Below are 12,218 nucleotides of genomic sequence, written 5' to 3'. Positions count from 1 at the left end.
GGGGGTCTGTCCATCCTTATGTGTAAATGAACAGCAAAGGTCTCCTCACCGTCCTCGTCCACAGTGAGGTCCACCACCTCTCCAGCACTCTGTCTGAGTGGCTGAATGACGGTAGACAGGCGATGACGGCCACGTCCCTCCTGAGCTCGGCTCTGGGAACAGCTGGGACCCCAGTGCATCCTGCCATGGCTTCCCACAGAGCGCGGCCTGCACAACACACAGATGACAGTCTACATTAACATAGCTGTAATACTAATTGAAATTAGAGCTGGTCCGAATACCATTTTTTGAGCTTCGATGCTTCGGTAGTAATCAACACCGAATATTCGAAGCTTCGGAGGGAGGGGGCTTAACATATTCTTCTCTCTAATAAAGGCAGGGACATCTGTGTGTCTGTCTGTCTGTTTGGATTTTTATTATATCGAGAACCATTCATCCAATCGACTTCAGGCATGGTGGGTGTGTTGCTGCGGACCCAAGGGAGTGCAGTGTCGCATTTTGGTGCAATATGGACACGCGACACGTTCAGAATTAATAAACTTTTAGTAAACTACAGAACAGCGCGAGCCGGAAGCGGCGCGCCTCACGCGGGCAGGGCTTATATGCTCCGAGAACGGACACTGCACTAGTGATACAAAACACACAGGTCTGTTAAGAGCAATACTGTAACATAGACAAATTATTATTAGTTTTTTTATGACTGCCGTATTAGTATTTTCCAAGCAAATTAAGTGCACGTTTTTATCATGTGTAAAATTACTGATTAACATGGCGGATAAAAGCAGCTCGTTTTTTTACACCAACAATATACTATAGGTGTACTTACTTACAGAAGATTTTTCAAACTTGATGTGCTGTTGTGGTAGGCGTTTCAAATCGCATATTTGGCACACTGTCTTTGTCTTGTCCTCACTCAATTTAAAGTGTTCCCAACACAGCTGAGATCTTGCATTTTTTTCTTCTCTTCCAGATGAACTGAATCATGACGTTTATGATGTTCACTCATGGGCGATTCATATTCAAGCACGAATGAGAACCGTTTCGTGGGGGATGCCAGGTGTATTCGAATCTCAAAATTAAAAAAATCGAATGCCAACCCACCGAACGAATATTCGAATAATCAAATATTCTGGTCCAGTCCTAATTGAAATCAATGCCAAAATTCAATTAGACACTGATCGGGCGTGGTAATGACTAGGGATGCCCAATATTAGATTTTTGCCAATATCCGATATTTTTAAAATCATTTTGGCCAATAGCCGATGCTGATACAGATATATATTTCCTTTTGTTTTGAACCAAGACCAATTTTCTCCTGTGCAGAAATTATAAACAAATTATTTTTTTTAACTTTGGTTAGTTCTGAGCAAAAGCTTATTTGTTATAACTAATAAACATGATTAAATTCCTTTTAATGAGAGTACATCGAAAAATTAATGAACAGATCAGTATATATTAATTTTCATTTTTATTTATGAAAACTTTTGACCTTCTAATCAAAACATACTTGTGATTTTTTGACATCAATTACTGCTTTATTTATTCAGAAACACAAGTATCTTAAGGTGCTTTCACACTTGGGTCAATTGCTTGTTCCGAAACAGAGTTCGATTAATCCCCGTCCCCACGCTGGTTTGTGTTCACATGGATAGTTTTTGGTTCCGAACCATGGTATGTTTGCATCAACAAAATGCCAGCTGTTTACCCCGGTTACTAGGTTACAATTATGAAGAAGATGGCAAAATGAATGGATGCCTGCTTGCTTAATTTCTGTACTTCAGAACTTAATTTAGATTTGTTTCCAAAGCGCCAACACAGAATGGCACATGCATCTATTTGTCACGACTGTAATGCAAAAGCTCAATAGAACGCGAGAGTCACTTTCTGCAAGAAATGAGACCTAAATTCTCTCTGTTGTATTGTGTCAGTCATGCTTATTGCGAAAGTGAGTGCGTAAACATATATACACAGTTTGACCAATTCATACGTCATTAATAGCGGTTCACTTCTGTGATTTAGTGTGACTGTGTTCACATCAGAAGTGAACCGTACTGGAGTTCGCATGAACTGTACCCCAGACCACCCTTTTTAGCACCCGAGTTCAGAACAGTGTTCACATTATCCAAACAAACCTAACTCTGACATCAAACGAACCCGGGTGCACACCAAAAGCCTGTGTGAAAGCCCCCTAAATGTTATTTGTGTATTTTACTTTTCATTTTATTACAAGTAGGCCTACAGCGCCCCCCTAGATAAAATAAAAGGCCTTACCAGACGGGCATTAGGACCCAAGGGAGGCCGTCGCTGCTCCTGCTGCATGCCCTAGTGACAGTTTATGCTATCACACACTGGACGTGTCATTCTTTACGTACATTCTCAGAATAAATGCGGCGATCCAAAACAGTGAATCTAATCACCAAAAGTTCACTTCAAGAATGACCACACTGCTGACATTATCTTATCGCTACCATTCCCTGAGCACATGTGAGCTATTTGTCTTATTGGCAAGGCATATCGGCAATTTTTAAAAATTTAAATCAACCAATGGCTTCGCTTATCCCGTGCGAATGCACCACACGAAATTTAGATGTGGGGGGGTAATTTCAAAATCACACAAGGTCCTCAGATAACACTAATCCTGTGCGAATAGGGCTCAAGCTAAACATGCTTAAATTAAAATGCCTAAAGCTAAACTTCCCTTGTATTTCACATTTCTAAACCTGGTGTCCAACAAAAGAGAACATTATAACCTTTTTACTCCACAACACGTCAAATGCTGACTTTTGTGATCTGATGTGGCTTCTTGTCACAGATAGAGGCAGAAAATATGTTCCATAGGCTACTTTAAAAAGAATACATCGATTAGCAATGGATTATAAATATACTTAACTATTATGAAAATACCAGAGATGGCTTGAATAACACAGATAAACTATATTGTCGCAGTCAAGTGTTTATTGTCTTTGTTTTATCATTCAAAACGTTTATATGTTCTGTTTACTCAGTTACAGCTATAATAGCAATGTCTTTGACCATATTAGGGATTTCCTGGAGGGTCATGTATGTGTTTTAGTGTTAATGACCAATCCATCATTTTTGGGGGAATTTTTATTTATTTATTTTTTAATAAGTACCAGTTCAGGCACTGAAACCGTTTTAAAAGTATCGATTTGGCACCGATAAAAAAACTATACCCAACCCTATTAACAGGTGTGACTCTCAAACATTCCTAATTTTGCCGTTACTGTCTCAACTTTTGCTTATTTCCAGTGCAGTGAATACCACCAGTAACCATAGAGAAAATTATCAAAGATTGCAAAGTCAATAACAGAAAAAAACATTCAAGTCCAGTCGAAATGGAAGTTCATGTCAAATCTTTATTTACAGTTACATTTATGTATATGGCAGATGCTATTATCCAACCACCTTACATTGCATGCAATGCATTCTCTGAGAATCGTATTGTCAGTGCCATACTCTACTATTTGAGCTACAGAAAACTATTAAGCAATGGCAGCTTTAAATGCATTTTTTTTTTAATAAATAAAAGAATTTACCATTCAGAGACCATCAGCTCTGGTTAAAGACCAAAATTCTATCTAAAATATATGGATGAATCTAGTAGTCTGCACTGATACTACCAAAAGTACACGATGCTCAATACCCAAGTCAATACCATGGTAAAAAAAAGAATAATAATACTTAAACATTAACTCTTTTATTTAAACCTTTTAACATTACAAAAACACAACTTTAGTGGAACTTGGCCTTCAAATAATAAATAAATTGTATCAGTTTAGCATAGTGTTGTCTCTGTACCTACATTTCAGTAGTTGGTACCAATACCAGTACCAAATCCTACGGTTCTTGGTACCAATTTTGGTACCATAGCAAAAATTATAAGTAAATATGTTTTAAAATTAGTATTAGTAATAGCCTTCAAATATTGTTCAATTATGTAAACATTGTATTAAAAAGATCAAATGAAAATAATAAAATAAACACGCTACAGACACTTGCACTTGCACTGCCAGACTTAATTATTAAGGCAATCATCACTCTTGAAACTTTGAAGTGTGTACTTAGCATGAACATTTTAACTTTTATTCTAATCAAATGGGTGTCAGGGTGTTTGACGGTTATAGCAAAACTGTTCGCAAGAGTGCAGAGCTCACGCTAAACGAACTCTGGTGACTCTGATTGGCCATTGCATTCACACACACTCAACAAACATATCTGTGATTGGCTACAATGCTCAGCGCTGCTAAAACACATAGTAAATTGAAACCTTTGACGGTCTCCACAGACACTCATACTAATACGGGAGCATACGGGAGCATTTGAAAGCAGCCGCCTGTCAGCGGATTGGTATTTGGTACTACTGGTACTGTGGAAAGTACGTTTTTAAAATTTAAGTACTGACTTGGTACCGAAATACCAGTACTTTTGACAACACTAGTGTAGAGTTTACTTTCCTCTGGAGAGTTTAAACAACATGGCAGTTTCCCAAAATCCCAAATAAATTATTCTGGAATTCTGGAATCACTCTTGGAATTCTAGCACTCGGTGAGGATTTGATTCCATAGGAAGGGCACAGTGGCCCCGGCTGCCGTAAAGCAGAGTGTGTCTGGGAATACAGTTGTTCTCCAGGCTGGGATTTAGGGGCCCCAAGCCCCTGTGTCTGGAGAGCAGGGAAGCCCCCTGCCTCCCAAACCAACACTGGTGAGCCCGTTAACCACAGATTGCATCATTAAAACATCAAAACAAAATGATTACCAACAGGCTTGGAGGGCTGAGGGATTCTCTGGAGACCAGAGGAGTGACTCCAGAACATTCAGTTTCCTTGTGAACCTCTCAGTGAGTGCGTTTACATGCACATCTTAACACCCGTTATGCTTAATAAATCAACAATATTTAGGTAATGTAAACAACCTTAAAGTGTGTTCTTTATATTAGGTAAAGGCAGTTTAAGCACAATCGATTCGGCACACATAGATATCTGCACATTACCCGAATTTCCTTCTGCTTGCAATTTTCCGGTGTTCTGTTGGCTTCAATGTGTGTAAGTCTATTGATGTTCTGACATACCTAGTCATCTCAACTTCACATTTTCACATTTGAATAATTGACTGCCTGTATACAACAGAATACTAAATTAGATTTGTTATTTTGTTGCTGATTTAAAAACATTTAGGGGAGCAGATCAGATCGAACGGTGTGCTCTCAGCATCAGTATTTAGAGCAAAAAGTACTATCACAGAAAACATCCTAAGGCATCCTCCAGAACATCTGTACTCAGAGGATGAATAAAACAAACACACAAGAAACAAATCGCTAATTCTATGTCACTATAAACACTCAACGCACAATTCCTGCTTCTTTAATTTACCCTTAGTATCAACAAAAGCACATCCAAATGGCATGCATTAAAAAAATCATAAAATTAAAATAATACATAAATAGGGGAGGGGGAAGGGGAATTTATAATCTCAAAACTGAAACATACAGAAGGCAAGCCATCCCAACACTGGAATGATGAATATCTTAAATCGTCAAACATTTACCACAGCAAATCTCTTCACATTGTAAAACTACTATAAAGCAGCTGTGTTTAACGCAATTGCTTTACTATTGTGGTTGTTTATTAACAATAACAATTAATTAATGAACAACTCTTCCACTACGTAATATCATTCATTAGCCTGACTGTAAGCGGTTTACAACTGCCAAGCAATTTGATGCATTAATATAGAACTCAACTGATGTGTGAACCCGAGTGAATATACATGTTATTTTACAGAAGCTTGAATCAAGGCTCATCCAGTTACATTTTGGAGCCATAACTATATAAGACAAAATAAAAAAAATACTACATACATAAAAACAAAGAAATTCAACATACTAAATTCTGCATACAATAAATACTACAAAAAAGAAAACTCTACACCTAAAATCATGCCCAAAATACCCAAGAACCCAAGTTCTTGAGGAAGCTATGAGTGTCGAATCAGATGTGAGTGCTGGGGAATACCTGAGGCTGTGTGTGACACTGCTCTTTAATTGGCAGAATCACAGGCAAAGCCAGAGAAATCACCTGAGACCTGACTCTAATTACCCACAAGCAGGCCTGGGATCATTTTGTAAATTACACCAGCGTGGCATTATGAGTCTATGGATGGGATCTGTAAACACAGTAACTTATAGGGTGGTAACCAGGAGGAAGAGGAGGTAGGATTATTTTGGAATTTGAGGAATTTTAGGTTTTTGTCCATGGTGCCTTGTTAGCAAATATATTATTGGAATTCTTCTTCCTGTACATCTCACACAAGTTTACAGAGAGCGGGATCAACACAAGCCTGTTCCTGGAGCCGGTGTAAAGGCCAGATGAGGAACCCTGTGCAGAATTTGAAAGGAAGTCTTGAAATTTTTTTCATTGGATTCCCTTAATAGCCAGCCATTTCTTTAAAGGGGTCGTATGATGCGATTTCAAGTTTTCCTTTCTTTGGAGTGTTACAAGCTGTTCGTGAATATATAAGATCCCTAAAGTTGCAAAGACTAAAGTCTCAAACCTAAAGAGATATTCTATTTAAAAGTTAAGACTCGTCCATGCCCTCCTAAAACACCTTGTTTAAACACGCCCCCACATATCTACGTCACTGTGTGGGAAGATTTGCATAACGCTGCCCAAATGTTCACGCAAAGAAAGAAGGCGTAACTTTTAATTTTTGCTGTAGTATTGTTGTTGCTGCCGCCGCCGCCATGTCGTGGAAACGCTGTGTTTCTCGTTGTGAAAGCGAAAATACTTTGTTCGGCCTTCCAAAAGAGGACACAACTAGAAATCAGTGGTTAAGTTGTATTTACAACACAGTTCCAGAACAGTTCAACCCAAATATTTGTGAATGTTTGTGAACAAATGTTTCCTGAACTCACAGCCTGTAAGTATGTTTTCATATTTAAAGAATTTGCCACTGATGATTCAAACGCGAGTTTTGAGCAGTGTAGAGTAGCGCTTGTTGTTTATCGTTTCTCCGATCACAAATGCAGACATGGTTTTATGTTTACGTGGCACGATGCAACGCAATGCGTAAAAAGACCATATAAGTCATTAAAATCAGTATTTATGTTCCCACTGGATGCAATAAATGCCTTGTTTATAATGGGTTTTATTGGTTTTGTCTCGTCATGCCAGACAGGGCATCACAATATGGTAGGGGCATACCATTTCCGTCACACGCTTGAGGTATTCGGCCAATCACAACGCACTGGATAGCTGGGCAATCAGAGCATACCTCGCTTTTCTGAACGATGAACTTTGTAAAAATTGACGTGTTTCAGAAAGGCGGGGCATAGAGGAGAGACAATAATGTACAGTATGTGGAAAATAATGTGTTTTTGAACCTTAAACCGCATAAACATTTCATTACACCAAATACACAAAATAATGTTCTTTAAGCAACGTCATATGACCCCTTTAAGCAAAACGACAGAACAGAAGTCTACGCAAAATGTGTCAAATGCCTGTGTGTGTGTGGGAAGACATCTGCCAAGTTTTGCAAGCTTCTGCATTTAAAGACAGTGTGCTGTTGTGAGATGGGGGAGGGGTGAAATGGAGTTGCTTCAGTGGCAAGTGACCATATCCACCTTTTTCTTCAACATGAAAGTAAGCCTATGGGTGAGCCTTCCGGTTCATTAGCCGCTATAGGTAAATAACGAGGAGAATAACAATGTGCAGTAAACGGTAAAACTGTTTGCACTACCAGTGTGTTAATAATTAAGATAATATATTAAAGGGGTCATATGATGCAAAAAACATTATTTTCCACATACTGTACATTATTGCTTCTCCTCTATGCCCCGCCTTTCTGAAATGCGTCGATTTTTACAAAGCTCATCGGTCTGAAAAAGCGAGGTGTGCTGTGATTGGCCAGCTATCCAGTGCGTTGTGATTGGCCAAATACCTCAAGCACTGCATCGCGTAAACATAAAACATTTGTGTCTGCATTTGTGATCGGGGAAACGACAAACAACAAGCCCTACTCTACACTGCCCCAAAAAACTCACTTTAAATATATAAAATATAAAAACTCTTTAAATATAAAAAACTTACTTACAGTCTTTGAGTCAGAACAGCCGGCATTGTAGTGTGCTCTCCCAGGCTAAGGAAACGGTCCTCCATAAAATGTGCTGCACACATCTGAATATTTGGGTTGAAGTGTTTTGGAACAGTGTTGTAAATACAACTTAACCACTGATTTCTAGTTGTGTCCTCTTTTGGAAGGCCAAACAAAGTAGTTTCACTTTCACAACGAAAGACTGCGTCACACATGGCAGCCTAGTGTGAGCAGAGGCCGGGGGATAAAGTGAGGAACGGCCGGAGGGCTAGAGTGAGCAGAGGCGGCTGATTCGACGAAGGAGCGTCCGGAGGGCTTGCGGCAACCACATGTGACGACCCCGGGCTGGACTCCGCTTCGCCCACGGTGAAAGCCGATCCGGCGATCCACAGCGCAAAGTTGTAGTATTTCCTCAGCAACCAGCACGGATCAGCTCCAGGCATGACGAAGCAGATATTGTCCTCTTTTGGAAGGCCAAACAAAGTAGTTTCGCTTTCACAACGAATCACACAGCACCTTCACGACATGGCGGCGGCAACAACAATACTACAGCGAGAATAAAAGTTACGCCTTCTTTCTTTGCGTGAACATTTGGGCGGCGTTATGCAAATCTTCCCACATAGTGAAGTAGACATGTGGGGGCGTGTTAGAATGAGCCGTTTTAGGTAGGTGTGGCTGACTCGTAACTTTTATAAAAAATACCTCTTTGGATTTGAGACTTTAGTCTTTGCAACTTTACAGATCTTCTTTATGCACCAAGAGCTTGTAACACTCCAAAGAGAAAGAAAAAATTTAAATCGCATCATATGACCCCTTTAAAATAATATGATAAGACACACCAACTTTCAATATCAAGCAGGAAAACAAACTGTTTTGTTCAGCTAAAAATAGCTGGACAGAGTGGACGCAGATGAGACCAGAAGCCAGACCCATAAAATTTACACATGGCCACGCCCATTTTTACAACAAGAAAAAGGTGGATACAACCACCAGATAGCATCTCCCTTTTCCAGTGCTACAGAAACACTTTCAGACAAGACAACATCATTTGAACAGATGAAGAGAGGTTTTCTAATAAAATATATTACACAAACATACAGATTTGTCTCTAATGCTGCTCTAAGTGGATGTCTGCCACAGTGCTTGTGCATATTGTGGGTTCCATCAAATACACCCCAACCCCCCGAATTAATAGTCCATCTTTTAGTGGGAGAGCTTCATCGCTCATCCAGCTGACCTTAGACACCCAGAGCCCCTCCTCCAGCTGAGAAACACTCTCAGCATTCTGCTGCATGCCCAGGCACCTCAGGGAGACAGGAAAGATTAAATGAGACCACTCTCGCTACATAACACATATCCAGTTCCCGGAAATGCTTTCCATAGGCATGAGTTTAGACTAGAGGAAGGGAGGAGTGAGGAGAGGAAAGCAGAACAAGAGGGAGGCCAAGAGAGATTATATGGGTGAAAATGAAAAAGAAGAGGGTAAGAATGAACCCTGATGCCCTACAGTGTGAAAAGCTCTGAAGTAAGTCATGTTTCATATCTAGGGCCCTATGAAATCCGTTTTATTTTTTCCAAAAAGGTCATGATAGGTTAATTTAGGGATACACTGATATTACAATTCTGATGGATACTTATAGGTTGAATTATGTTCAAGTTATAGACAATAACTGAAAAATGGCCAATATTAAAATTCTACACTATTTTGTTTAAATAAATAAAATAAAGCAGTTAAAACTAAAGTCAATCATTTTAAATGCTAAAAGTAAATTTAGTCATCACATATTACACATTAATGTTAATGTGTGTAATATAATATAATATATTATAATATAACAAATAAGTCAACAGGTAGCAGAAGGGAAGAAAAAGTGCCATCTTAGTCTAATATACTGTTGCCAGTGTTTCCCATACATTGATTTATTTGTGGTGGCCCGCCACAATATCGTCACTGACCATCAGCGGGACAGGACAACCAATGTGAACTACCTTCAGACTGCACTATATGCCTAGACACCTTTATAAATATTATAAGATGAAAACATTTCTGTTGCTAAATATATCCTCAACTGTATTCCATATATATTTATATTTAAATCTAGTTTGTTTTTGTGTGTGTGTGTATATGTTGTAAATTTGTTTGTATACTGTTATTAACACTTTGGCAATGTAAAGATTCCTTTCACCATGCCAATAAATCTATTTGAATCTGAATCTGTGGGAAACATTGATCAGTATGATCAGAAAAGCTGCCCCATTGAACATTCAGAATAGCGGCTATATTTTTAACATAACAGAATGTAAATAAAAACATTTTCTATATGGATTATGCATTTGATACTTTGCATTACATAAAACAAAACAAAAAAACAAGTGCCTTTTCAACTCACTGCTGTAGTTATTTTAGAGGTAGCACTCAAAATCACTACTGCACAAAACCACTATCACTGTATCTGCATTGCTAACAGCAAATGCAAACTATACCTATTCACCCTGCTCAAACGAGCACTCACAAAAGACCCCCATTTTCCTCTGACCTTGGCCACGTGATGTTTTCCTAAGCTGTAAAGCCTCTCCCTCCCCCTTCACTGAAGTCCAATCCAAACCACAGCAGACACACCGCCTGCAGATCAGCATTCAGTCACAAACACACAAGCCCACATTCTTGCACACTATCTCTCCCTCTCATCATCACTCTCCACACTATGGACCATTTCAATGGATATTCGGCGGTTTAAGGAAGTGACGTCTTTGTTCCTTGGACGTTTCCGGTTAGTGTTTGAGCACATTCAAAACAATGGTGGCAGGCGCTTGATGCACAGTGGGATTACGATAATTGATTTAATCCTGCTGTTTAAAATGTCAAAATTAAAATGAGATCCTTGTTGCTCGGTGGTTGGGTGCTCCCTCTGGCCTGGAACTAACATCAATTTATAAATAATCGCAAATTAAAGGCTTTAGATTTCCGAGAAAAGCGCCTGGATTGCAGCAGTGAAGCGAGAAGCAGAATAGCACTCGCAGCTCGTGGATCTACAGCGCACATTTCCATTCAGGAAAGGAAATGTGTTTTTTTTCCCATTTGATCATTTGTATTTATTTACGTTAACTCTTCAAGTATGATGCAAAATGGTGTTGTCGTCATTGTTTACATATGCGCCTAAGTTAGCGGTTTGATTCTTGTTTAGTGAAAAAGGCCAAGCTTTTATTTCCGTTTTATTGCCGAGCGTTATGTGAGCTATAGTTAAATATGAGTTCACATTAGTTGTCTAGCTATCTTGTCAGCAAATAAATGCAGTGAGTACATCCTTGCTGAATAAATGTATTAATATTATAATTAAAAAAACTGACCCCAAACTTTTGAACAGTAGTGCATGTTGTTACAAAACATTTTTATTTTAAATAAATGCTGGGTTTTTTTATTCTTAAAAATAAAATCCTAAAATTATCTCAGAAATATTAAGCAGCACAACAGTTTCCAGCTCTGATAATAAATCAGCATATTATACTGATTTCTGAAGATCATGTGACACTGAAGACTGCAGTAATGATGCTGAAAATACAGCTGTGCATCACAGGAATAAACTACACTTTAAAGCAGATTAACCTGTTTAATCCCAAATTTTTCTCAGACATGAAAATATCCAAATAATGTGTCATTAGTATTTCTTTGAAATATCAAGAATTAATTTGTAAAAAATATTTGGGAAAAGTGTTTACTCGTTCTATGACCACACTCAACAAAACTGAATATATGTGAATTCATATATTAATACTAGACACCCTAAAGATAATGTGTATTAAAAGTCTTTGTCATATCTTTATGTTAACATACTTTACTAGCCTTTCATTTTGGAGCTTTGATGCAGCCATCACCTTCAATCAGTAAGTTTTTTTTAGAGCTTTATAAATGAAAACATTTTTTTACAGTCACTATTGTGACCAGTGGGATAAATGGGTTAAAATAGGAAACCATTATTTTAAATTCTAATCAAATTTTTGTCTATTTTTTGATCAATTAAATGCAGGCTTGATGAGTATAGGAGAATTCTTTCAAAAACATTAAAAATAGTAATAGTGCCCAACCTTTTGACCAGTACTTCTGTATGT

The 12,218-nt window shown here is 38.4% G+C and overlaps 1 protein-coding gene across 4 annotated transcripts in view; it reads right to left on the bottom strand.

The window, feature by feature from the left end:
• Nucleotides 1-12,218, bottom strand: part of LOC107595081 (E3 ubiquitin-protein ligase Arkadia-like) — a 72,879-nt gene that overhangs the window by 15,166 nt on the left and 45,495 nt on the right. For all 4 annotated transcript variants that reach the window (XM_016285389.1, XM_016285391.1, XM_016285390.1 and 1 more), the window contains exon 4: nt 50-207. In XM_016285389.1, the coding sequence (XP_016140875.1) occupies nt 50-207 (158 nt within the window). The remainder of the gene's footprint in view (nt 1-49; nt 208-12,218) is intronic.

Source organism: Sinocyclocheilus grahami, unplaced genomic scaffold (genome assembly GCF_001515645.1).
Source record: "Sinocyclocheilus grahami isolate Dianchi unplaced genomic scaffold, SAMN03320097.WGS_v1.1 scaffold196.1, whole genome shotgun sequence".
NCBI classification, from domain to species: domain Eukaryota; kingdom Metazoa; phylum Chordata; class Actinopteri; order Cypriniformes; family Cyprinidae; genus Sinocyclocheilus; species Sinocyclocheilus grahami.
The sequence above is the reverse complement of the archived record's forward strand: the minus strand, read 5'-3'. Positions and strand labels throughout refer to the sequence as shown.